We start from the raw sequence: 27,278 nt of genomic DNA on the forward strand, positions 1-27,278 counted from the left end.
TCAGCCACGTGCAAGGCAAATGCCCTACCGCTGTGCTATCGCTCCGGCCCCTTCTCCCACGCTCTTTCTGTGCCACCACAGTGGTGGCCAACAATGCTGTCCTGTGTCCTCCGGCCACGAAAGCATGGAAAATAGAGCCCAGTGCTGTCTGTCTGGGCAACACAAGTTCAATCCCTAACCTTAGGTTAGGGTTCAATCCTAACCCTAACCAGATAGAGCACCTTATCTGGTCCCCTGTGCCTGTTAGGAGTGATCCCTGAGCACAGAGGCAGTAGTAAGCCCTGAGCATTGCCAGATGTGGCCCTCAGCCCCCCAAACAAACAAACAAACAAACAAAAACTAGAGAGGCTTCCTTGCTAAGAAATAGAATCCAGTGTGCTTAGCTGTCAACAGCAAGCACTCAACGGAAAGGGTTAATCAGACAGTAGTTAAAGATGAGCACAAGGCAGCCTTCAGCAAGTTGGAGAGAGTTGCAACTGTAAATCTATGAAGCCTTTTGTTTGTTTTTGGGAAGCCACACCGGTTGATGCTAGTGGTGCTCAGGGTACCATCATACGCAATGCCAGGGATGGAACAAAGGTCAGCCACGTGCAAGGAAAGCACAATCTATTACCACTTTCTCGGTTTCTGCTCTTTGAAGTTTTGGGACCACACGGTGTGCTCATGCTGGCTCTCAGATCTGACCTGGTGAAGTGCTTGGATGAAGCTGAAGGAGAAGTAAAATGATCTACCTGCTGCATTCTCTGCGCTCTGGCCAAAAGGATTTTTGTTTTGGCTGCTACTCTAAGGGCTGATATTTCTTTCTTTTTTTTTTTTTATGTTTGTTTGTTTGGTTTTTTTTTTAACCCACACCCGGGGGTGCTCAGGAGTTATTCCTGGTTCTGTGCTCAGAAACTACTTTGGCAAGCTCAGAGGACTATACGGATGCCGTGTATGGGTATGGAGTGATAGCGCAGCATAAGGCATTTACAGAGCCAGGAGTAACCTCTGAGAGTCAATGGGTGTGGCCCCAAAACAAAACAAAACAAAAAAACAAAACAAAAACACCAAAGGAGCCGGAGAGATAGCATGGAGGGAGGGCGTTTGCCTTGCATGCAGAAGATGGTGATTTGAATCCCGGCATCCCATATGGTTCCCCCCACCTGCCAGGAGCGATTTCTGTATGTGTGTGTGTGTGTGTGTGTGTGTGTGTGTGTGTGTGTATACTGTGTGTATGTGTATATTATATATACAAACACACACATATACACTTATATATAAATATACTTATTTATGACTTTTGCGTAACTTTATAACCCCCAGTCTTCTACCTTCCATTCCAAGCAGTGATGGGAAGGAAGAGGGGCCTGCCTGTTCAGTGCAAGGCAGTTGCTGGTCCAGCCCAGCCCAGCCCAGCCCAGGGCTCCTTGCCCTGGCGCACCTATGCAGTCCTTTTAAGATGCCTCTTAATGAATCACCTGGGAACTTGCAAGAAGAAGAAGACAAAATAAAACAACGAAACACACTCTTGGAAATTTCAGCAGGGCCTAGGAAACAGCTTGGTAAGAAGATGCCAAGGGAGGCAAATGCCCGAGGGCCCAGGCTAGTCACTTCCAGAAGCTGTCTTGCACTCGAGGAAAGCGGATCAGCTAGATCTTGCGGCTCGGACAACCCCGAGGACAAGATCACGGATTCCTGGGCCCTGCGACTGCATTTTCTGGGGAAGCAGCCTGGCCGAGGGAGCGCCCCAGGAGCCCAGGCCGCACTTTGACATCTTGCAAAGCGCCTGTCAATGGACCCGCTTGTGTCCCCACGCCCTGCAAAAAATAAATAAAAAGGAGCTTTAAAAAAATAAGGGAGGGTCAAACTCTTAGGAAATAATCTCCTTCAACGTGCTTAATCCTTTAGAAGAAGATTTGGGTCAATATCTTGGAGCAAAAGGAAACCCCGGCCACAGCGCTCGTGGCGAATCTGCGTCGCCCAATGTTCAGGCGGAGACGAATCTGCGCCGCCCAATGCACAGGCGGGAGGGAGGGCCCGGTGGGCGGGGTCCACGGGCAGCGTCTGCGGCATCGGCGAGAGTGGAGGTTCCTCCGTGCCGTGGTGAGTGCCACCCGCCTGGCGGCGGCGGCAGCGGGCCGTGCCCTGACCGGGGTGCACCTGGGAGGCACCCGGGGATGCGGCCGCTCGGTTTGGGTCGCCATGTTGGAGCCTGGCAGAGACCGGCCCGTCGCTGCTACAGACGGAGCGGGGATGCCAGGGCCGCCATCTTGGAGCCTGGCAGAGCTGGGAAGCAGGGATGGGTGGGTAGGGAATGCCGCCATGTTGGGTCCTGGCAGAGAGCGGGCCCCGCGGCTGCTTCAGACAAGGGGAGATGCCATAGCCGCCATGTTGGAGTTTAGCAAAGACCGCTGCAGGCCGGAAGTGAAGTGGGATGGATGGGGAAATGCCGTGGGCCGCCATGTTGGATACTGGCAGAGACGGGGCCCCGGGCCTGCTGCAGGCGGGCAACGTAGAGGGCGCATTAGCCCTCTTTTAGCTTCCGGAGCACCACTGCGCATGCCGTGGGTGGTCACGTGACCAGTCAACGTCAATTTCTGGGCCCTCGGGGTGGGAAGCGCGGGAATCTTTGCCTCTTTAAGTTCCTTAAGGGGAGACTTGCTTTGTTTATCGCTTGTTTGCATAGTAACTTAGAAATGTCTTTGATGGCCAGTGCTTTATCAAAATCTTGACAAAAAAGCCAAGTTAAGGGCCAGAGAGGGAGGGAGGAGCAGGTAAATTTAGGCTTGCCTTGTTTGCAATGACTACCTGGGGTCAGATCCTGGCTTCCGTTAAGGTGCCCCCCCAATTACCCTCCAGGGGTGTGATCCCAGGGTGCAGAGCCTGGAATAGGCCCTGAGCAACGATGGGTGTGGCCTCCAAAGCAAAACCAAAACAGCCCTAGTGAAGTGGCATTTATTTACATTTTCTAGATGTTTTAAATTTTGCCCAAGATAACACTTAGGTTTTAAGGAGTTCTGACTGAGTCTGACCCTATGCTCATTTTCACTTGCTATATATATATAATATATATATATATATATATATTTTGGTTTTGGGCCACACCCGGCGGTGCTCAGTGGTCACTCCTGGCTGTCTGCTCAGAAATAGCTCCTGGCAGGCACGGGGGACCATATGGGGCACCAGGATTTGAACCAACCACCTTTGGTCCTGGATCGGCTGCTTGCAAGGCAAACGCCGCTGTGCTATCTCTCCGGGCCCCCACTTGCTATATTTTTGTCCTAATTTATTTATTATTAAATAAGTTCATTGTAAATAAGTATTCATTATAAATAAGTTTATTATTAAGTAATTTTGTTATTCAATAAATATTATTTATTTTGGATTTTGCGCCACACCCAGCCGTGCTCAGGGCTTACTCCTGTTTTTGCACTCAGGGATCACTCCTGGATAGCTGGGGGAATCATTTGTGGTGCAGGCGATTGAATTCGGATCAGGAGCAGTCATGACAAACGCCCTCCATGGCAGTTTTTGACCCAGCACTGTTTAGGGGAGGGGTTCCCCTGGGTTCCCCAGCATTGTTAGGGCCCCAGTGGGCTGCTTAACCAATAATGCCAGTGGTGCCCAGAATCAATGGCAGGGCAGTTCCCCCATTCCTGTGAGACCCCTCATGGCTCCCATGACCTTTCTCAGGTCTCTGAAGCCTGAGCCAGTTGTGGAGACATGTGACAGGAGAGTCAGGCAGTAGCAGCTAAGGTGGACAGTCCCCAGACCAAGGCCTCAATCACAGCGTGCCCCATTTCTTCCCAAGGTGCTGAGAACTTAACGAGCTGTATGTATTTGGAGCCTGTCCCTACCCAATTTGGAGCATGGAGGCCTTTGTCTCCGGGGCCAACTCCCTGCTTAGGGTGACTAGGTTGGGGGGTTTCATGCAGCCCCTCAGAGGCGGGATCTAAATGGCAATCTTGGCTCATTTTAGAACATGAGTACTTGGATGCCCATCGCCAAGGAGTACGACCCGCTTAAAGCTGGCAGCATCGATGGTACCGACGAAGACCCCCATGATCGTGCCATCTGGCGGGCAATGCTGGCCCGCTACACCCCCAACAAAGGCGTCACGGGCGACCCCCTCCTCACCCTGTTCGTGGCGAGGCTGAACCTGCAGACCAAGGAGGAGAAGCTGAGGGAGGTGTTTTCACGCTATGGTGACATCCGACGGCTGCGGCTGGTGAAGGACGTGGTGACAGGTTCTTCCAAGGGCTACGCCTTCATTGAATACAAGGAGGAGCGTGCGCTGCTCAAGGCCCACCGGGACGCCGACGGCCTGGTCATTGACCAGCACGAAATCTTCGTGGACTATGAGCTCGAGAGGACCCTCAAGGGCTGGATCCCGCGGCGCCTGGGCGGAGGGCTGGGTGGGAAGAAGGAGTCGGGGCAGCTGCGGTTCGGGGGCCGGGACCGACCCTTTCGCAAGCCCATCAGCTTGCCAGCCGTGAGAACCAATCTGGGCCGGGAGGGCAAGAGGGAACGGCGGGGGCGCTCCCGGTCCCGAGAGAGACCCTGGGATGCCAGGCCCCGAGATCGGGGCTGGGACAGAAGGTGGCAGGAGAGAGAGCCACGAGGCCAGGACTTTCGGTAGGACAGGACAAAGGGACAGAGAAGAGGGGTCTAAGTAACTAGCGGTGGTCCCCCACTGTCCCAGCTGGATGTGTATCAGGTGTGGCCACCGTGTTGCTTTCCTACAAGGGCTAAGATGACAGTTAATAAAACTCCACGATGCAGTTCTCGGTTTCTTTCTGTCGGGAACCAGGTACGATCTGATGAAGCTTGGGAAAGGTCTCAGGGGCACCTGATGGCTCTTCCGAAGCCCGAGCAATGGTGTTGTGATCACCAGCATCTGAGCAAGGGGGTGAATGAGCCCCCCCCCCCCACTCCCCAGCATCCACAAATAACCTGTGGCTAGAATGACAGTATAGTGAGGAGGGCACTTGCCTTGCGCATGACTGACTGACCTGAATTCAAACACCATAAAGTCCCATCTGCAAAGGATCCCATAGGTACCCCATAAAGTCCTCCCAAGCCTGTCAGGAATGATCCCTGAGATTAGAGCCAGATGTAAATCCTGATCCTAGCTGGGTGTGGCCCTCCCCCAAACAAAAATAATGAGGTTCTAACTAGAACCTATGTGTATTGATCCATATGTTTTTTTTTTTTTTTTTTTGTTTTTTTTGTTTTTTTTGTTTTTTTGTGGTTTTTTGGGTCACACCCGGCAGTGCTCAGGGGTTATTCCTGGCTCCATGCTCAGAAATTGCTCCTGGCAGGCACAGGGGACCATATGGGACGCTGGGATTCGAACTGATGACCTCTTGCATGAAAGGCAAACACCTTACCTCCATGCTATCTCTCCAGCCCCCATATGTTTTTTTTTTTTTGTTTGTTTGTTTTTGTTTTTGGGCCACAGTGCTCAGGGGTTTTTCCTGGCTCTGCACTCAGAAATCACTCCTGGCAGGCTTGGGAGACATATGGGATGCTGGGAATCGGACTCTGATCTGTCCTAGGTTGGCTGCGTCCCAGGGAAACGCCCTACTGCTGTGTTATCTCTCCGGCTCCAGATCCATCATTTTTATGTCTCTGTTGGTTTTTGTTTTTAATTTTTTCTTATTTTGGGGCCACTCCTGACTCAAAGCTCAAGAATTACTCCTAGTTATGCAGAGGGGCCCTATGGGATATTGGGGATTGAACCTGGGTTGGCTGTGTGCAAGGCCAGTTCCTTACCCACTGTACTGTATGCCTGGCCCCCACTTATTCACTTATTTATTTAGGGTTTTGTGGATCACACTCAGCAATGCTCAGCTCAGGCTCTGTCCTGGCTCTGTAGTCAGGAATCACGCCTGGTCATGCTCAGGATGGGCTGCCAGGAATCAAACCTTCGAGGCAAATGCCTTCCCCACTGTATTATCACTTTGGTCCCAGTCTGCCTTTGCAAACGCATTCATTGTGAGGAGTGGTCCCTGCATCTTCCTAACAGGATAGGGAAGCAGATTGTGGATGTCACCATCCAGCCTTCACCTACCAGCTGCTTAAGAACAATTGTTCTCATTTTGGTTTTGGGGCTGGAACCTGTGAGCCTCAAACACAGGAAGCGAGGCCTCCACCACGCATTCCAGCTCTGTCCCTCAGCTCCATTTCTGATCCAAACGCTAGTAACTTTATTTAGAGAGGTGGCTAGGGTTGAAAATGATAAGGGCCGGAGAAATAGCATTGCAGTCGGGTGTTTTCCTTGCATGTTGCCAACGCAGGATGGACTCAGGTTTGATCCTCGGCATCCCATATGGTCCCCGGACCCTGCCAGGGATGATTTCTTTTTGTTTGTTTGTTTGTTTTGTTTGTTTTTGGGGCCACACCCGCTCACGCTCAGGGGTTACTCCTGGCTATGCGCTCCTGGCTTGGAGGGTACCATATGGGACACCAGGGGATTGAACCATGGTCCGTCCTAGGCTAGTGCTAGCAACTCAGACGGCTCCACCGCTCCACACCACTGCTCTGGCCCCCAGGAAAGATTTCTGAGTGCAGAGCCAGGAGTAACCCCTGAACACTGCCAGTTGTGGCCCAAAGAAAAAAAAAGGAAAGGAAAGGAAAGAAAATGAAAAGCAAAATCCGGGCTCTTCCCTTGCATACACAAGGTCCTGGATTTATTTGCTAGCACTGCAGGGGTATGGGAAAGAGAGAACCACTCCATCCCAATACAAGAGTTTTGTTTTGCTCCAGAGAGTGAGTGATCTCTTATCATTAGAAAGGAACCAGGGGGGGCCGGGCGGTGGCGCTGGAGGTAAGGTGCCTGCCTTACCTGCGCTAGCCTAGGAGACGGACCGCGGTTCGATCCCCCGGCGTCCCATATGGTCCCCCAAGCCAGGAGCGACTTCTGAGCGCATAGCCAGGAGTAACCCCTGAGCGTTACCGGGTGTGGCCCAAAAACCAAAAAAAAAAAAAAAAAAAAAAAAAAAAGAAAGGAACCAGGGGCCGGGAAGGTGGCACTAGAGATAAGGTGTCTGCCTTGCAAGCGCTAGCGTAGGATGGACCGCGGTTCGATCCCCTGGCATCCCATATGGTCCCCCCGAACCAGGGGCGATTTCTGAGCGCATAGCCAGGAGTAACCCCTGAGCGTCAAAAAAAAAAAAAAAAAAGAAAGAAAGAAAGGAACCAGCTAGTTCTTAAAGTCACTCTCTGCCATTAGGAACAGCATGAGAAGACATTATGCCCTTGTAGTTTTTCAGTTCTGAAGTTAAACTATCCCCAGATCTAAAAATCACCAGTGGGGAGAGAAGCACAGTGGTAGGACATTTGTGTTGCACATGACTGACCAGGAAGGACCCAGGTTCGATTCCAGGCATCCCATATGGTTGTCAGAGCCTGCTAGGGGTGATTTTTTTTTTTTTTTTTGTTTTTGGGCCACACCCGTTTGACGCTCAGGGGTTACTCCTGGCTATGAGCTCAGAAATCGCCCCTGGCTTGGGGAGACTATATGGGACACCAGGGGATCGAACTGCGGTCTGTCCTACGCTAGCGCTTGTAAGGCAGACACCTTACCTCTAGCGCCACCTTCCCGGCCCCTAGGGGTGATTTCTGAGCACAAAGCCAGGAGTAACTCCTGAGCACTGCCGGGTGTGGCCCAAGAACCAGAACATACAAACAAAGCCAAAACCAAAGTGCAGTTCTGGAAGGCAGCTCTCTCACTTGACAAGGCAGAAAGCTACCTGACCACATGTGATTCACCCCTAGCCTGGTTTGGATTACTTTCTTTTTTTTTTGTTTTTTTTTTTTGTTTGTTTGTTTTTGGGCCATGCCCGGCGTTGCTCAGGGGTGACTCCTGGCTGTCTGCTCAGAAATAGCTCCTGGCAGGCACGGGGGACCATATGGGACACCGGGATTCGAACCGACCACCTTTGGTCCTGGATCGACTGCTTGCAAGGCAAATGCCGCTGTGCTATCTCTCCGGGCCCTGGATTATTTTCTGTGGTAACCCCACTTCAGACCTGTTTCCCCGGGGTGGGATACAGCTTGTGGAACCTTTACAAGGCCCATTGCTGTTGCTGTTGCGAGAGCTGGAACGGACATGTTATCAGACAGTGACACGGGTCTGAGCCTGCCAGATTCTGGGAACACTGACACTACTGGGAGGGGGTAGGGAGCCAGCAGCAGTCTCTACTCTTGGCAGTGAAACTCTTGAAACAGCCTTCAGGCTGAGACCTAAAGTGTCACATCCCAAACTGGGGCTTCGCAAGTAAGGGGCCTCCGGTTCCACCCCCAGCACTTGGTTTCTTGGGAACCTTCGGGGATGAGCCCCCAGCCTGAGCCACAAGTAGTAGCTCCTGAGCTCTACCGAGTATGGACCGTCTGCCTTGCATGCAGCTGACACAGGATGGATGGTGGTGCAAATTCCAGCATCCCATATGGTTTCTCGAGTCTGCCAGGAGCAATTTCTGAGTGCAGAGCTAGGAGTAATAACTCCTATGTGCTGCCAGGTCTGACGCCAACAAACAAACAAAAACAAAAAACATGCAGGGGCCTGGGTGGTAGCACTGCAAGGAGGGCACCTTGCTGACCTGGGTTCGATCCCTGGCATCTCATAGGTTCCCCTGAACCAGCCAGGAGTGATCCCTGAGTATAAAGCCAGGAGTAACTCCTGAGTGCCACTGAATGTGCCTCCTGTCAAAAAACAAAAACAAAAACAACAACCCACATACTCAGAAGCATTCTTCATCTGATAATATTCTTCAGAGTTCTGGAAATAGAGTCTGAACTGATTTCTTTTTTCATTTATTCTTATTTTTTAGGGGACAGTGCTCAGGAATTACTCCTGGTGGGGTTCCGGGGACCCAGTGTAGTGTCAAGGCAGAAAATGGGGCCAGTCTCGCATCTTGCCCGTGCTCCCTAAAGCCTGAGCTAATCCTCCAAACCATTGCTGGCTCCTGAGACTTCGGGGGAAGGTGCAGAGCTGCCCTCAATATGCTGGGAGTGTCCTGGAAACTCTGTTCCTCCCCTCAGGGCTCAGCCTGGCTACAGACTGGCCCCCACGTGCCCTCCTTCCCTCTGCTCTACCTCCTGGGAGCCAGCCAGGCCTGAGGCCCCCAACCTTGTGCTAGCTTTGGCATGTGTGTCCCACTCAGCACCCCACAACCCACAGGCTCTGGACCCCCTTCTCAATATGCTTTGAGACCTTTGTCATGGCATTCTTGGAAGGCATATGATGCTAGAAGGAAAAAAGCCGGGAAAGGAGGGAGAAAGGCACACGGGAAACATGGCAAAGTCTCGTCCTTAGCAATTGCTGAGCTACTATTGGCGACATCACAGCCGCTTCCAAGGCACATTCCGAACCACCACAGCTTTACGTCCTCGGGGACAAGGTGCCAGAGCTTTGTCCTGACAGAGCACTAGGTGCTGTGGGCAGGGCTGCCAGCCACCATCTCTGCCACTCACTCTGGACGGCCACCTCGCCCTCTTTGCCGAATCTGATCCATCCACTTGCCAGCGTCCCAGAGGCAACTCGGGCCAAGAAGTCACCGCTCCTCTTCTGCCCCCGATAGCCCAAAAAACAAAGGGAAGGAAACCTCGACCCAGAGCATTCTACAGACCAGGGCAGAGGCAAGTGCTGGGTTGTATTTGGCATCGAGAAGTTACTGCGTTACTGACGTTACTGCGAAGTCTGGCATCAGTTTATGGGATTATTAAATATATCTTCTAAAGGATGGGGGCAAATCTATGACAAACGGTGATAGCCCCGGCTATAAATAGACATTACTTTGCATTTGGCTGCAGTTTTTCCAAAGTGCGTCCCCTAGAGTGGACAGTCTTGTTTGCAGGCGAAGGCAGAGGCAGGGGTCACAGGTGCTGCAGAGCCTCCTGGCCTTGCTCTGTGTCGCCGTTGTCACGCTGGGTGCTAGCCCACTGGCCAAAGGTCTCCGGGATGGCCGCATTTCTCTGTGGGTTCACCAGGCGCCTCTTGTCACGGGAGAAGAAACTAAATCTTTGGAAAAGGAGAAAAAGTCATGAGCTCTGGCCCTTGGCTCTGCATCACCCTTTTTTTCAGCGATGCTGGGGACAGAGCAGCCAGCATGAGGGAAACCAGCCCAGGGGATGGGAGCAAAACAGGGTGCAGGACTGGGGTAGAGAGCTACTCTGAAAATAGCAGGAATCCAGCAGGATGTGGAGATGGTGCCTTGGAGGGAGCAGAGTGTTGTTGGTCATGTGTGTGGTCATGCATATGGTCATGTGCACGTCATACGTGTGGTCCCAGGTTTGACATCTACAGTGTTTCTCACGCTGACTACCACCAAAGGCTTCTTCTCTTGACTAACGGGAAGAAAAAGCTACAGAGTATGGGATATAACAGCGTGGGGAGGGCCTTTGCCTTGCATGTGGCCGACCTGGGTTCGAGTCTTGGAATACCATAGGGTCCCATGAGCCAGTCAGGAGTGATCCCTGACCACAGAGCCCAGAGTAAACCCTGATTATTGCTGAATAAATGTGATGGCCTCCTCCAAAAAAAAAAAAAAAAAAAAAAAAAGAGATGGCCACAGGGATGTGGCTGAGAGGCAGAACTCATGCCTGGCAGGGGTGAAGCCCTGGGTTCCGTCCCTGGCTCTGAATGGTCTGTCACTGCCGGGTATGGCCCTAGTGACCTCAAGCACTACCAGACCTAACATGGGGCTCGCTCTGCTAGGGTTGGCATTGCCGGGGAGACAACCCTCCTCTGCTATGACTCTGCACTTCTGCTATGACAATCCACAGGACAGGGGCAGGGGGCTTGGCAATAGGACCCTGGCTGTATCCTGGCTTGAGCCCCTAGCACTGCAGGATGCCCTGAGCACTGCCATAGTGGCCCCTGGCATGGGGTAGGGAGGTACCTGTGAGCACAGTCAGCGGCCCCCAAACAGCAGTAAACAAGTCAAAACTCTCCCAAGCTTTGGGGCTGGAGCCATAGCACAGCAGGGAGACATCTGCCTTGCATGCGGTCAACTCTGGTTCAATCCCTGCATCCCATATGCTTCTGAGCCCTGTCAGGAGTGATCCCTAAGTGTAAAGCCAGGAGTCCTCCTCAGCACCGCCAGGTGTGGCCCTCAAACAAGGCCTGCTTTAGTCCCCCCTAAATAGATGAGACCCATGTATGGGTGCCCTGAAAGCCCCACTAGGTGCCAACCTGGCCTTCTGCTCCCCAATTTCCTTGGGACTCTCCCAGGGCTGATAGAGAAGCCCGTCTGCTAGTCCATGTATTTTTAGGGTGTTCTACAGTTACCACATTGGAAGGGCACATTGGCATTGCTCCGGGCACTGAATCCTTCAGCCGCCCTTCCGGGGGATGTGACCCTATTGGGAGAGCTAGCCAGCCCCCTGGGGGAGAGGGAGCACCAGAAACATGCTAGCAACATATCAGCACTCACAAGCCCACCCCATCTGATCCCACAGGCAGGGAGGCCTCTGAATACTTCCTGCCGGGGAAATAGCTCAGACACTAGCCATGGTCTTTATTTTTTCTTTTCTTTTCTTTTCTTTTCTTTTTTTTTGTAGCAGGCCCAAACTAGCTTGGCAAAGCGGACTTGGAAGCGAGGCTGTGAGTGTCAGGAACACAAGTTAGTGTCACTCTCGGGCAGTCACAGCGCATGGATTACTGACCCGTGGTGTAAAGGAGCGTCTTTACTGGCCCAGGGGAAGGTGGTTTTAGAAAGAAAACAGAAAAGACAGAGAGGATTATTGGTGACCGAGCCCAGATTCCCGGCTCTGTCCCGCACACACGCACACGCGGCCTGGCCATGCAGCCGCCCCCCCCGGAGGCAGACAGACAGGGTGCCTACGAGGGAGACCAGTCGGCAGACAGGCTGCAGTGTGGGGTCGTCCAGCAGGAGTCCAGCGGCCACCATGGGCATGATGGCAGTAAAGATCCTGGCGGAGAGCAGACAGGAGAGAAGAGACGTCAAAGTAACGGCGCCGTGGCCGGAGCGATGGCACAGTGAGGAGGGCATTTGCCTTCCTTGCACATGGCTGACTCGGGTTCTATCCTCGGCATCCCCTAGTGTCCCCTGAGCACTGAGCCAAGAGTAAGCCTTGAGCACTGCTTGGTGTGGCCTCAAATACAAAAACAAAAGGCAATTGAGCTGCGGAAGGCTGGGCCTGTGTTGTGCCAGAGCCCTGAGCCAGGAGCTGGAAATGGGCCCTAATAGGTGTGCACGAAAAGCTACAGGACACTCAGCAGCTCACAAGAGGCCCCAAGAGGCCCAGCCAGTCTTTTCGAAGGAGCTGGTCTTGGGATGTGCCCCCCACAATGAGCTGTGGGACTTACTGTCCCCTGGCACTGGAATACCATGGTAGAGGCATGGGAGGGAAGATGGCAGGGAGGCCTGTGAGGACACCTGAAGTGACCCTGGCACGGCCCCTCCCCTGCACGACCTCCTGGCACTGGCTGGTCGGGAGCTGGCCAAGGTAACAAGAGCCAGGCAGAGGCCAGAACAGGGAGTGGAGGGAGGGCACAAAAATTGTGGGGTGGGGCCGGGCGGTGGCGCTAAAGGTAAGGTGCCTGCCTTGCCTGCGCTAGCCTTGGACGGACCGCGGTTTGATCCCCCGGTGTTCCATATGGTCCCCCAAGCCAGGAGCAACTTCTTTTTTTTTTTTTTTTTTGGTTTTTGGGCCACACCCAGTAACGCTCAGGGGTTACTCCTGGCTACACGCTCAGAAGTTGCTCCTGGCTTGGGGGACCATATGGGACACCGGGGGATCAAACCGCGGTCCGTCCAAGGCTAGCGCAGGCAAGGCAGGCACCTTACCTTTAGCGCCACCGCCCGGCCCCCCAGGAGCAACTTCTGAGCACATAGCCAGGAGTAACCCCTGAGCGTTACCGGGTGTGGCCCAAAAACCAAAAAAAAAAAAAAATTGTGGGGTGAGGGGCTGGAGACTGCCTCTGGGAGCACTGGGCTCCGTCCCTGTGACCAGAGAGGAGGGACACAGACCCGGGGTCGGGATAGCTGAAAAGTGGGTCTGGGTTGCAGCTTTGAGCTCCCCTATGCACCCCAAACCTTTCCAGGGCACTGAGACAAAGCTATTTTTTTTTTTTTTTTTGGTTTTTGGGCCACACCCGGTGATGCTCAGGGGTTACTCCTGGCTATGCGCTCAGAAGTCGCTCCTGGCTTGGGGGACCATATGGGACGCCGGGGGATCAAACCTCGGTCCGTCTCCTAGGCTAGCGCAGGTAAGGCAGGCACCTTACCTCGAGCGCCACTGCCCGGCCCCGACAAAGCTATTTTTATATTTTTTGGTTCTGTTTGTTTGTTTTGGGGCCACACCCAATGACACTCAGGGGTTCCTCCTGGCTCTGTGCTCAGAAATCGCTCCTGGCAGGCTTGGGGGATCATATGGGATGCCAGGGGTAGAATCCGGGTCTGTCCTAGGTCAGCTGTGTGCAAGGCAAACGCCCTACTGCTGTGCTATCGCTCCACCCCGCACAAAGCTATTTTTGGCTCAAGAAAAGAGGGGGCGCCAGAGGAGAGGGACTGGGCACTGCTGGCAGCGCCACTCTGGACTGGCCAGTTTCAGGCTCACAAGTCTCTCCCACCACCGCCACCGCCTTCCTGTGTGCATTCAGTGCAAAGGATTCCTGTTTGTGTGTTTGTGTGTTGGGGAGCCAGACACACCAGCAGGGGTCTGAGACCTTCTGTGCCAAGGGACTACCGCGTGATCCTCTCAGGTGGTGCCAAGCGCCTTCGAAGGCCAGCAGCTGCTGTCACACGCTATTCTGGGCATGCCTGTGGGCACAGGGCTCGGCGGGCCAGTTCGGCCCCAGAAATGCCGCCTGGCCCGGGCAGGAAGAGCCTAAGATAAGCGACTGGGCAGCAGGCCCACAGCCAATGACTTGCAGAGCCGAGAGGGCGGAGGTGGGAGGCAGAGTCAAACAGGATGGTGGGTGCGCATCCTGCATGACCAGGCAGAGATGGAGATTGGGGGGCTGCAGGAGTGAAACCCAGGGGCCCCCAGGATTAACCCCAACACCCTCAAATCCTGCCTGGGATTACAAAGGCTTCTCTGTAGGGAAGCTGAGTCTGAAGTCACGAGCCAGAGTGAAGGGGTCGCCGGACCCAGGTGGACAGCCACGGAGGGTAGGCTGAGGCGCCTCTGGGTGATGCCATCATGGTGCTAATCTGACACAGCTCCTGGGTGGCAGCTGACATGGACAAAGGCGACCAGTGTCCCGCCCCAGCTGGTCAAAAGCCTTTTGTGCTGCCTGAGTGTCCAGCCGTTCTGCAGAAGGCCAGCCAGAGAGAGAGGGACTGATTTCTTTCTCCCTCCATCGGGCTCCTGCCCCCCATTTCAGCTGCTTTTCCTGCCAGGCCCAAAGCCCCAGGTCTGCTGAGACCCAGAGGCCTGGGTGAAGGGGACAAGCTCAAATTTAGCCTCAAGGTCCTTCCAAAACACTGTAGAAAGAGCAGTACAGAAATAACCTCAGCTATATTTGTGTTGGTAGTTCAACAAGGCTGGGCCTGAATTCTGAGATCTTGTCTCTGGATTTTTTTTTTTTTTTTTGGTTTTTCGGGCCACACCCATTTGATGCTCAGGGATTACTCCTGGCTAAGGCTCAGAAATTGGCCCTGGCTTGGGGGGAATCAAACCGCGGTCCTGATCCTTGGCTAGCGCTTGCAAGGCAGACACCTTACCTCTAGTGCAACCTCGCTGGCCCCCTTGTCTCTGGATTTTGAGCTTTACACAAGCCAATTCCTTCCTTCCTTCCTTCCATCCTTCCTTCCTTCCTTCCTTCCTTCCTTCCTTCCTTCCTTCCTTCCTTCCTTCCTTCCTTCTTTTTTTTTTTCCTTCCTTCCTTCTTTCACAAACCTGGGGGTTACTCAGGGGTTACTCCTGGCTCTGTGGTCAGAAATCGCTCCTGCCAGGCTCAGGGAACCATATAGGATGCCCATGATCAAACCCAGGTCTGCTGCAAGCAAGGCAAACGTCCTACCAAGTGAATTTCTTATTTGTTTTTGGATTTTTTTGGGGGGGGGCCACACTCAGTGGTGCTTATAGATTCCTGGTTCTGCACTCAGGAATCACTTTTTTTTTTTTTTTTTGTTGGTTTTTGGGTCACACCCGGCATTGCTCAGGGGTTACTCCTGGCTGTCTGCTCAGAAATAGCTCCTGGCAGGCACGGGGGACCATATGGGACACCGGGATTTGAACCAACCACCTTTGGTCCTGGATCGGCTGCTTGTAAGGCAAACGCCGCTGTGCTATCTCTCCGGGCCCCTTTTTTTTTGGTTTTTGGGTCACATTCGGCAGCGCTCAGGGGACCATATGGGATGCCGGGATTTGAACCACCGTCCTTCTGCAGGCAAGGCAAAATGCCTTACCCCCATGCTATCTCTCCGACCCCAGGAATCACTCTTGTCTGACTTGGGAGTTGAGGGGGAGGAATGACATAAGATGCTGGGGCTCGGGGCCGGGCGGTGGCGCTAGAGGTAAGGTGCCTGCATTGCCTGCGCTAGCCTTGGACGGACCGCGGTTCGATCCCCCGGCCTCCCATATGGTCCCCCAAGCCAGGAACAACTTCTGAGCGCATAGCCAGGAATAACCCCTGAGCATTACCGGGTGTGGCCCAAAAACCAAAAAAAAAAGATGCTGGGGCTCAAACCTGGGTTTTTCTGTGAGAAAGGCAAATGCTCTCTACTCTGTACTATTCCTACGGCCTCATCAAGAACCAATTCCTAACTGCCTATTGCAGAGAAAGGGGATTAGAGTGGAAAAAGGAAAAAATTGGGAGAGTGCAGTTTTGGGGTTAAGGCCTCCATAGGCCTGGCCACAATGGAGGTGATGAGCTCGGGGCTGGTGTTAGAGGAACCTGGGCACGACTGAAGGAAGAAGCAGAGCTGGCCTCAGCCCCAGCAAAGGAAGGCCTGGTCCTCAGCCCCCAAAAATTAGCACTCTGGAAGCTGGGATGAAGGGTCAAGAACTGGAGGAGAGGCCCCTTTCCTGGGCACTGAAATAATCTGGGACCCAGGATACCACCAACACCCTCGCTGACCAGCCCTGGGTTGAAAGCTTTTTGCAATTTTTAGATACCAGAACAAGGACCAGAGACCCAGGCAATAGTGCACCACTGTAATTGGCCTAGGACAGTCATGTACTGTCCCACCCTGAGTTGTGATTGGCTCAAGGTCATGTGATCAGGGTGGGCCCATAGAGGCTCAATTTAGGGTCTTCCGGGTTATTCCAGTGATGGTGTGAGCTGCCCAAGGTTGCAATGTCTCAGGCCATGCCCAGGATTAAACCCGGGTTTGCCATGTGTAAAGAGCAATTCCTGAGTGCGGAGCCTGGAGTAACCTTGAGCACTGCTAGGCATGGCCTCAAACAAAAGGAAAACATAATAATGGGGGTTGGAGTGATAGCATAATGGGTAGGGCGTTTGCCTTGCATATCGATCCCATATGGTCTCCTGAGCCTGCCAGGAGTGATTTCTGAGCTCAGAGCTAGGAGTAACCCCTGAATATGGTCCAAACAAACAAACAAACACATAATAATAATGGGCACAACAGACGACTGCAAGGGTCATCCCCAAGAAATAATCTTTTGCTAGCCTGATTGGGTACCACGACCCTTCTCCAACCCACTTGATGGGGGACTGAAAGGCCACAGGGGGCAAACCTGCACACTACTCAGCTGTTGCCAGGGCACAGATCGGCAGAGGGGCCTTTTCTACACAAGTGGCCCAGTCTTGGCTACATACCTGTGCACAGCAAAGCCATTCAACAGACAAGAGCTGACTTTAAAGGTAGAGGCTGGGCTGGAGCAATAGAAGTGGGCCGGAGTGATAAGCACAGTGGTAGGGCATTTGCCTTGCATGCTGCTGACCCAGAACAAACCCAGGTTCGATCCCCAGCATCCCTTATGGTCCCTTGAGCCTGCCAGGAGCAATTTCTGAGCACAGAGACAGGAGTAACCTCTGAGCACCGCTGGGTGTGGCCCAAACAAAACAAAACAAAAAAAGGAACAGTGGTTAAAGCTCCTGCCTTGCATACAGTCATGCCACGTTCAATCCCCAGCATCTTCTATAGTCCTCTGAGCACCACCAGGAATGATTCCTGTGTGCAGAGCCCCTGAGCACCATTGAGTGTGGTCCCAAAACAAAGGAGAAACACAAAACAAACAAACCAGGTAGAGACCTTCAGGACCCGGATGTTGGCTTTGCAGCCTGAAAGATCTGGGTCCGATTTCCGTAATGCCCTAGCCACCTGAGACTCCTGGATACACCTGCTCCCCTAAACCCACCAACACAACTGGTTCTAAGCTGGGGTTGGGACAGATCCTCTGACCCCTGCCTAAAGGACTGCAAGCATCAGAGTGTCTGAGGTCTGGCCTTGAGCCCCTCAACCCCCATGTAAGGACCTGCCGGTGCCCATTAGAACATGCAGATGCCACCAGAAACTCCAAGGGGCCTTTGAGTACCTGAATACCTGACTGCAGGGCCAATACACCGAGGATCTGGAGGGTATTTGGTACAGAAATGCACTTCTGAGGTGGTCCAGGCAGCCCTGATTCCCTGAGCAGTGGCTTCACACTGGCTGTACCCCAAAGGCCTGGGTACAGCCAGGAACACAGTCATGCCAAGCATGGCCCCTCCTCTGGGCTTGCTCCCAGCCTTTGCCCAGGACCCCCACAAGAACCCAGAGGAGTGATGCCTCAGTGCCGCTGTACCCGAAAACCAGCATGGATCAACACTCACACACACACACACACACCCTCACTTACAGCCGCTTGATCCCGGACTCGGGCTGGGGGGACAATCTTGGGTGCACGATGAGTGGAGGGTGGGGTATCCGGCTCTCCTCTTCCATCTCTTCACTGGAAGGAGTTGAGAGAAAAAGTTTAAACATTGGGGGGCCAGAGTCATAAAACAGTCGTTAGGGTACTGTAACTTAGGTGCAATCCCTGGCACCTGGAAGGTTTCCAGTACCCACCAGGGGTGACCCCTGAATACAGAGCCAGGAATAAATTCTTAGCATGGTCAGAAAACAAAAACAGAAACAATAATGGGATGGGGGCCAGAACAATAACACTGGGTAGGGTGCTAGCCTTGCATGCAGCCAACCCAAGTTTGATCCCCGGCACCCCATAAGGTCCCTTAAGCCTGCCAGGAGTGATTCCCGAGTCCAGAGCCAGGAGTAACCCGAGTGCCTCGGGGTGTGGCCCCAAAACAAAACAAACAAAAAAACAATAGGGGCCAAAGTGATAGCACAGCTAGTAGGGCATTTGCCTTGCATGTGGCAGACCCCGATTCAATCCTTGGCATCCCATGACTCCTGAGTACAGAGCCAGGAGTAACCCCTGAGTACTGCTGGGTGTGATCCCCCAAAACAATATAAAACAATAATGGGGGCTGGAGCAATAATCTGAGAGTAGCCTATGCAAAGGACCTGAGGTCGAACCAGGTGTGCTGTGTTCTGAGGGAATGAGCGAGAGGGGCTCAGTGTGGGGGGTGGTCAGTCACTAAAGAACTTTCCATGCTGGTGGACATTTCGGCACCTGAACTGCTAACCTGGCAACTGTGGTGACCACAGCTCTTGGCAAACCTCTGAATTCGGGCCAGTCAGTGAAGAAACTGGATCTAAGTTTTGTTGACACGGAACTCTCCCTGGTCAGTGCTGGCCTGTGTACCAGGGAGCAGATGGTGGCATAAATCCCTGGCCCTAGCTGACCCCACAGTTCTCAAACGGGACCTCTCCTCTGTGGCAACAGCAAGAACCAGCTCTCAAGACTGTTGAGAATCTTTTTTTTTTTTTTGGTTTTGGGGCCACACCCGGCGATGCTCTGGGGTTACTCCTGGCTGTCTGCTCAGAAATAGCTCCTGGTAGGCACGGGGGACCATATGGGACACCGGGATTCGAACCAACCACCTTTGGTCCTGGATCGGCTGCTTGCAAGGCAAACGCCGCTGTGCTATCTCTCCGGGCCCTGTTGAGAATCTTTTTGGGTTTGTTTGCTTTTTGTTTTGGGGCCACACCCGACAGCACTCAGGGATTATTCCTGCTCTGCACTCAGAAACACTCCTGGCAGCCTTGGGGGACCATAAGTGGAATGCTGAGATTCGAACTCTGGTCAGTTCCGTGTCAGCTGCGCACAAGGCAAACACCCTATTGCGGTGCTATCTCTTTGGCCCCTGTGGAGAATCTTTTTTTTTTTTTTTTTTGGGCCACACCCAGCGTTGCTCAGGGGTTACTCCTGGCTGTCTGCTCAGAAATAGCTCCTGGCAGGCACGGGGGACCATATGGGACACCGGGATTCGAACCAACCACCTTTGGTCCTGGATCGGCTGCTTGCAAGGCAAACGCCACTGTGCTATCTCTCTGGGCCCTTTTTTTTTTGTTTTTTTGTTTTTGTTTTTGTTTTTGGGTCACACCCGGCTTTGCTCAGGGGTTACTCCTGGCTGTCTGCTCAGAAACAGCTCCTGGCAGGCATGGGGGACCCTATGGGACACCGGGATTCGAACCAACCACCTTTGGTCCTGGATCGGCTGCTTGCAAGGCAAACACCGCTGTGCTATCTCTTCGGGCTCTGTGGAGAATCTTTATTTCCAATGTAAGATGAACTGTTTCTGAGCGGTGGCGCAAGTGATAGGGCGTTTGCCCTGTATGTGCTAACCTAGGACGGACTGCGGTTTGATCCCCTGCCATCCCATATGATCCCTCGAACCAGGAGCGATTTCTGAGCACATAGCATTGACAGGAATAACCTCTGAGCGTCACCAGGTGTGGCCCAAAAAGCAAAAAATAAAAGAAAAGATGAACCACCCCTGCAAAGGTACCGCTGTTTGGTTGTGGGGTGCTGGGCTCTAGAACCAGCCGCAGGGAAAGGATCGTCCCTTTGTAACAGATGCAAAGTTGTGAACCATAAAATGTACTTGGGGGCCCGGAGAGATAGCACAGCGGCGTTTGCCTTGCAAGCAGCTGATCCAGGACCAAAGGTGGTTGGTTCCAATCCCGGTGTCCCATAGGGTCCCCCGTGCCTGCCAGGAGCTATTTCTGAGCAGACAGCCAGGAGTAACCCCTGAGCACCGCCGGGTGTGGCCCAAAAACAAAAAAAACAAACAAAAAAAATGTACTTGAGGGGCCGGGAAGGTGGCGCTAGAGGTAAGGTGTCTGCCTTACAAGTGCTAGCCAAGGAACGGACCGTGGTTCGATCCCCCGGCGTCCCATATGGTCCCCCCAAGCCAGGGGCGATTTCTGAGCACATAGCCAGGAGTAACCCCTGAGCGTCAAACAGGTGTGGCCCAAAAACCAAAAAAAAAAAAAAAAATGTACTTGGGCCTGACTGGGCTTAGAGGTCAAGCATTTGCTTTGTACATTCAGGGCTCTGGTTTAGTTCTGGCCCTGCAGGGCTCCAGCATGGCTGGAAGGAAGCCACCACAAAGCACTGAGCCTGCAGAAGTCCCCAACAACTATCAGAGGTGACCCTGGAACAAATGACATGTGCAGGGCCCAGAATGTCCAAAAGGGGGACAGTGAGGGCTTCTGGCCACAGTGGGTTTGCAGGCAGGTACAGACACAGCCTTTTCCTCCTGGGCTCAACAGGGAGCCTGAGCAAGGAGTGGCCCTCAACTTCTGCACTAGCCAGCCCCTCGACCTCAAGGCCCCCTCATCTCCTGTCCTGGCCCCCAACCCTGCCGGTCACCTGCGGTAGTAGCCCAGCTCCTCCTGCAGGACGAACAGCTGTGCCTTAAGCTCGTTTCTCTCGTGTAATACGTCTCGCAGCTCCTGCAGCGTGAACCGAGGCCGGTTCGGGTCCTTGAGGTCCAGTGCCAACTTGTCGGCCTCAGAGACACGGTCCTCGGGATCCGGCTCTGTCTACAAGGAGGCAAAGACATAAGTACTAGGCCAGAGCAATAGCACATCGATAAGGCATTTGCCTTGCATGCGGCTGACCCAGGACGGACCTGGGTTTGATCCCCAGTGTCCCATATGGTCCCCTAAGCCAGGAGTGATTTCTGAGCACATAGCCAGGAGTAACCCCTGAGTGTCACTGGGTATGGCCCAAAAAGAACACACACAAAATAGAAGACGTGAGTGCCCCAGGGCCAGCCTCCAGTGCCAGCTTGGACCCCAAACCAGAGCCCAGGGCCCCATTTGCCTGCTGCACCCCAGGATGAGAGCCTCCACGCTTCTCCCCTCCCTGCATAGCCTTGTCACAAAACCCAAATAGAGTCACAGGTCCTTGGAGCCCCTCCCAAGATCCCATGGGAGCAATTTCTTTTGAGTCGTCAAAGCCGCAGTCCCCACAAATCTGAGTTTCTTTGTAAACCCCGATTTACCCCTAGCACTATGGTCCCCTGAGCACTGCTGGGAGTGCCCACACACCCCATACCCCCATAAGAAGAAATTCCATAGATGCGTCACTCACTGGCTGCCATTTAGGGACAGGCAGGGAGACTTGTGTGTCTGTGGCACTGCCAGGATCAGTGTGGACGAAGGAAATCAGCACCAGGGACCAGGAGGGATCAGTGGGATCAGTGGTGACCAGTGGAATCAGAAGGAATCAGTAGGGACCAGAGGGATCAGGGGGGTGCATAGGGTCTGTTCTTCCTCCACTGTCTCCCCAACTCTTGTCTCCCTGCAGTCAGTTGTTTGGTTTGGTTTTGGGGCCCCCCCTGGCAGTACTCGGAGTTTACTCCTAACCCTGTACTCAGGGTTTGTTCCTGGTGGGACTCAGGGAACCCTAAGGGTTAGCAGGACTCGAGCCCGGTCACTGTGCAGGGTAGAGCCCTACAGTTTTGGGTCACACTCAGCAGTGCAGGGGATGGTGGGGGGTGGTTGTGCCCAGTGCTGAGTAGGGTCAAATGGGGTCAGCAACATGCTAAGCTGCACCCTGACCCCTGCCTGACCTCTCTGTGGCCCTGTGGGTGGAGGGAAAGGAAGCTGGGGTTATCCCTAGCACTGAGTGTGACAAGGGCGGACCTCCCCCCGAGTCCTGGGAGAGGCCTTTGGTGCAGCCGCCAGACTGAAGGGCTGGAAGGATGCCTGACAGCGGACAGGGTCGGAGCAGGTGACCGGAGCCAGTGGGGACAGGGCCACCTGCTGCTCCAGGCCTCCTAAGGAAGTCAGGATCCCTGCTGGAAGGGCCGGAGTGGGCAAAGCTGGGGCCCAGTTTTCCCAGAAGACAGGCAGGCCCAGACTGGCCCATCCAGGCCCAAGCCCGTGAGATTTTCTGCTGTGTAGACAGAAACTAGGCAGGCAACCACCCCAGGGACCTAGAGGTGCTGAGGGTTATCTGTGCCTGTCCACGGGTCCCCAGAGCCCTCTCAGACAGCCTGGTGATACACCCTGAGGCCCAGCAGCAAGTCCTGGCATGTTTCCTGGGCCCAGGACAGTGAGGCCACTCCTCACGGCCAGCACACCTGGCCGGCTGGGCGGGACAATGGTGCAGTCTCCACCCGTCGCCGTTGCTAACTCAGGATCTGGCTGCACACACACAGCTGCGAACCCCTCTCCAGGGCCATCTGCTCCCCCTGGATATCAAGTTCCACCCAAGGAATCAGACCTCCATCACATGTCCAGCAGGTGGCCGTTTGCAACAATTTCTTTAGTTTTTGGGCGGTGCTCAGGGATCACCGCTGTAGGAGCTCAGGGACCATGTGTTTTTGTTTTGCTTTGGGGCCATACTCAACAGTGCTCAGGGGTTACTCCTGGCTCTGTACTCAGGAATCATTCCTGGCAGTGCTCGGGGGACCCTATGGGATGGAGTTTGAGTCCTCTGCATCAAGGCAAACACACTCCCTGCTATGCTATCTCTCTGGCTCCTCATGGGCCATGTGGGAATGCCAGGAATTAAATGTAGGTTGTTCTTACGCAAGGCAAGCACCCTACCCATTGCCCTCACTCTCTGGCCCCCCATGAGTACAGCTTTACTCCGAGCTCACCCTCTGGCTGCTAGAGACGCAGCTGCTCCTGCCTTTGGTAACCCTATTTGCCCTTGTCTGGGGGATTGTCCCTGGCCACAGCTTCGTCAAATGGACAGGAAGCTGGTCTGCACAGGTAAGTACTCTATTTGGTACCCAGGCCTGCCCCATCGAGAACCAGTTGAACTAGTGTTGGGGATCCAGTAAGATAGCACAGCGGTAGGGCATTTGCCTTGCACACAGCTGATCCAAAATGGATGGTGGTTTGAATCCCGGTCCCCTGAACCTGCCAGGAGCGATTTCTGAGCACAGAGCCAGAAGTAACCCCTGAGTGCCTCCAGGTGTGGCTCCAAAACAAAACAGAAAACAAAACTTAGCACTGGGGGGCCGGAGCGCTGGTAAGGCATTTGACTTGCATGTGCTGACCTAGAAAAAGACAGCGGGCGGTTGGATCCCCCAGCGTCCCATATGGTCCCCCAAGTAAGGAGCAATTTCTGAGCACATAGCCAGGAGTGTCACTGTGGCCCAAAACCAAAAATAAACAACAAAAACAGAACTAGCATTGGGGAAGTGATTCAGGGGGAGGCCCCAGGTTCGGTCCTAGCACCTTGCTGGAAAGAAAAGCGAAAATCAGTAGTGACTGAATCCAGACAGCCAAGCAGGGAGCCTGGCCCCTCATCTGCACGCAGCCCCTTCTCACAGCAGCCCCTGAGCACACACTCACCTCGGGTTCGGGCTCCGGCTGCAGCTCCCCATTTTGGCGGAGCCTGTCCTGGCCCTGCAGCTTCCTGAGCTCGGCCCGCAGGCTGTCCAGCTCCTGTTCCCGCGTCTGCAGGTCGGCCTCCAGCTCTACCTTCTGCTCGATCAGGGCCTTCCCCTGGGCCTCCACTATGGCAATTCGGTGCCGCAGGTCGTGGTTGATCTTCATCAGGCGACTCTGCTGCTGCTGCAACTGTGGGGAGACGGAGAGGTGGAGGTCAGGGGCTGGCGGCTGCACACGGGAGCTCAAGCTGGGCACTGCTCCATGTGGGCACACCAGCTGCAGCCAGACCCTTCAGAAGGCTCCTGTTTGCAACTCAGCCACCACCTTTTTGTTTCTGTTGTTATTTTTGGGTCACAGCCCACAGCGCTCAGGGGTTACTCCTGGCTCTGCACTCCAAAATCGATCCTGGCAGGCTCGGGGTCCATACGGGATGCCGGGATTCAAACCACCATCTATCCTATGTGCAAGGCAAATGCCCTATCACTGTGCTATCTCTCTGGCCCCAATCCTTTTTCTTTTTTTATTTCTTTTGTTTTTTTTGGGTTACACTCAGCAGTGCTCTGGGGTTGCTCCTGGCTCTGTACTAAGGGTCATTCCTGGTAGTACTCAAAGGACCATATGGGATGCCAGGGATCGAACCCGGGTCAGCTGCATGCAAGGCGAATGCCCTACCTGCTATGCTTTTGCTCTGGCCCCCAAGACCCTTTCCTCATCAATTTACATGCTTAACGCCCTCTTTTTCTTCAAGTCTTTTTCTTTTTCTTTCTTTCTTTTTTTTTTTTTTTTTTTGCAGGGAGCCACATCTGGTGGCATCTAGGGGTTATTCCTGGCTCTGCGCTCAGAATTCACTCCTGACAGGCTTAGAGGGTCATATGGGTGCTGGAGATCGAACCTGGGTCAGCCGCATGCAAGGCAAATGTCCTCCCCGCTGTGCTATCACTCTCACTCTCCTTTTCTTTCTTTTAGATTCAGGGATCATTCCTGACAGGGCTTGGAGGACTATATGGAATTCTGGGGATTGAGTCAGTTAAGCCACATGCAAGGCAAATGCCCTCTTCACTGTACTATCACTTCTCAAGTTTCTTCTTCTTCTTTTTTTTACAGGGTGGGGGTCACACCTGGCAGTGCTCAGAGGTTACTTCTGGCTCTGTGCTCAGAAATCACTCCTGGGGGCCAGAGAGATAGCATGGAGTTAGGGTGTTTGCCTTGCATGCAGAAGGATGGTAGTTCGAATCCCAGCATCCCATATGGTCCCCCTAGCCTGCCTGGAGCAATGCCTGAGCGTAGAACCAGGAGTCACTCCTGAGCGCTGCCGGGTGTGACCCAAAGACAAAAAAAAAAAAAAATGAAATCACTCCTGGTAGGCTTGGGGGACAATACGGGTGCCAGGAATCAAACCTGGGTTTGTCCCAAGTTGGCTGCGTGCAAGGCAAATACTCTGCCGCTGTGCTATCACTCTTCAGTCTTTCTCCACTAAGCTGCTTTCCTTCTCAGGAGCAGAAGACTTGGGTGGTGAGATTCCTGGCTTAAGTGTTGGAATTCCTGAACCCGTCCTTGAACATTTTCACTGTGTGGATTATTTCTTGCATCAACATTTGCTTCTGGGGGAAGAAGCGATAGCACAACAGTAGGGCATTTGCCTTGTATGTGGCTGACCCAGGACATCCCTGGCATCCCACGTGGTCCCACAAACCTGCCAGGAGTGATTTCTGAATGCAGAGCCAGGAGTAACCCCTGAGCGCTGCCAGGTGTGCCCCCCCAAACAACAACAACAACAAAACAAATAAAAAACACATTTGCTTCCAGGCTTGTATCTCTCCATGTCCTAGTTTTGGAATCTGTATTCTTACAGATGGGGAGGGCACATGCCTCGCAGGAGGCCAGTCCAAGTTCAATCCCTGGCAACTCATCTGAACTATCAAGAATGATCCATGGGCACAATGGCAGGAGTAAGCCACAAACACAGTCAAGTGTAGATCCCCCCTCACCACCAACAACAACAAAAAACAAGGTGCCAGAGTGAGAGCACAGCGAGGAGGGCATTTGCCTTGCATGTGGCTGACCAGAGTTTGATCCCCAGCATCTCCTAGGGTCCCCTGACCACTGCCAAGTGTGGCCCCAAAACCAAAACAAAACCCACCTATGTGGGACAAAGTGGATCCTGAGAGTCAATTAGAGTTTGTCTGCACATTACATATTACATATTATAATTTCCCACTGACAGGAGCAATGGGGTGTCTGTCTCTCCTTCATACAGGCACTAATTGTGGGACCCTGCAGGTGAGTGAACAGGCAGGGCTGGTGCCAGGTGTGAGCAGGCTGGTCTGAGTGGACTGAGGGTCCCCGGGGTGCTGCATTAGGGTTGGGCCCCTTGCCCTGTCATAGCGGAGCCTCCAGCGTGGTCACTCACCGCCTCCACATCTTCGTTCTTCAGCCCCAGCTCCCTGTCCTTGGCCCGGATCTCGTCACGCTGCTTGTCCACCACCTCCTTCAGCTTCTTCATCACCTGCCGCTCCCGCTCGGACATGCCTGAGGTGGGGAGCAGGCTGGATGAGTATCCCCAGATCCTCTGCCCCCCCACCCAGTGCATTCTCTTGTGTTCCCATGCCCTTGGCTCTTCTGGCCATTGGCTGCCCACGTGAGTGGTGCCCAAGCTGGCTGGCAGTGGGTGAGCGAACACCTGAGCCCTCATAGATCTCCCCACCTTAACCAATCTTTCCCACAACCCCCTACTCTGTGCCAGACCATCCCATGTGAGAACTGGGTCCAACCCCAGCCAGAGATGGGTCCACCACTGATAAGATGAAGCAGGATGTAGTTTGTGTGGTTGTGTGTGTGTATGTGTGTGTACATACATAAAGAAATCCACCAAGGGGGGGGGATCGGAGAGATAGCACAGCGGTAGGACATTTGCCTTGCAAGCCACCGATCCAGGACGAATGGTGGTTTGAATCCCGGCATCCCATATGGTCCCCCTTGCCTGCCAGAAGTGATTTCTGAGCACAGAATCAGAAGTAACCCCTGAGAGCCAATGGGTGTGACCCAAAAACCAAAAACCACAAAAAGAAAAAAAGTAATGAATGAACAATAGCATATAGCAGGCCTTACATGTAGCTGACCCAGGTTTGAGCCTCAGCTTCCCATATGGTCTCTGAAGCCCTCCACAAGTGATTTCTGAGCATCACCGGGTGTGGTCCAAAAAACAAAAACAAACAAACCAAAAAAAAAAACAAAACTGTGTTGTTTCACACTTGATAAAATTGCAGATCGTGGGGGCTAGGGCGGTGGCGCTAGAGGTAAGGTGCCTGCCTTGCCAGCACTAGCCTTGGATGGACCGCGGTTCGACCCTCCGGTGTCCCATATGGTCCCCCAAGCCTGGAGTGACTTCTGAGTGCATAGCCAGGAGTAACCCCTGAGCGTCACTGGGTGTGGCCCAAAAACCAAAAGAAAAAAAAAATTTCAGATCGTGCCTTATTGTGTTTCCACACCTTATAGGTAGGTGTCAGGGAAGACACTATCTTGGGTTCCTAGGTGATCCCCTTGGGTTGACACCACCTCACCCTCTCCTACCAGGTCCTCCCAGTCAAGTGCTCTGCAGACCTGGGTGTGCCTGAGACT

At 53.5% G+C, this 27,278-nt stretch overlaps 2 protein-coding genes across 2 annotated transcripts in view; one reads left to right on the top strand and one right to left on the bottom strand.

Moving 5' to 3' along the window:
- The first annotated feature begins 3,961 nt into the window (after window positions 1-3,961).
- On the top strand, window positions 3,962-4,618 carry SNRNP35 (small nuclear ribonucleoprotein U11/U12 subunit 35). The gene has a single exon (XM_049768231.1). It carries the CDS (start codon window positions 3,962-3,964, stop codon window positions 4,616-4,618), a length of 657 nt encoding a protein of 218 aa, XP_049624188.1.
- Window positions 4,619-8,780: 4,162 nt separating this feature from the next.
- Window positions 8,781-27,278, bottom strand: part of RILPL1 (Rab interacting lysosomal protein like 1) — a 29,311-nt gene continuing 10,813 nt past the window's right edge. Inside the window, exons 3-7 of the mRNA XM_049769244.1 lie at window positions 26,071-26,189; window positions 23,622-23,849; window positions 20,677-20,849; window positions 17,758-17,850; window positions 8,781-10,003 (exon numbers count right to left, since the gene is read on the bottom strand). Coding sequence (XP_049625201.1) covers window positions 9,859-10,003; window positions 17,758-17,850; window positions 20,677-20,849; window positions 23,622-23,849; window positions 26,071-26,189 — 758 coding nt within the window. The 3' untranslated portion in view covers window positions 8,781-9,858. The remainder of the gene's footprint in view (window positions 10,004-17,757; window positions 17,851-20,676; window positions 20,850-23,621; window positions 23,850-26,070; window positions 26,190-27,278) is intronic.

The sequence above is a fragment of the Suncus etruscus genome, chromosome 2 (genome assembly GCF_024139225.1).
Source record: "Suncus etruscus isolate mSunEtr1 chromosome 2, mSunEtr1.pri.cur, whole genome shotgun sequence".
Lineage (NCBI taxonomy): Eukaryota > Metazoa > Chordata > Mammalia > Eulipotyphla > Soricidae > Suncus > Suncus etruscus.

What these genes read in the sequence shown, in the direction of transcription:
- SNRNP35 (XM_049768231.1), top strand. Translation starts at nt 3,962, where the DNA reads ATGAGTACTTGGATGCCCATCGCCAAGGAGTACGACCCGCTTAAAGCT.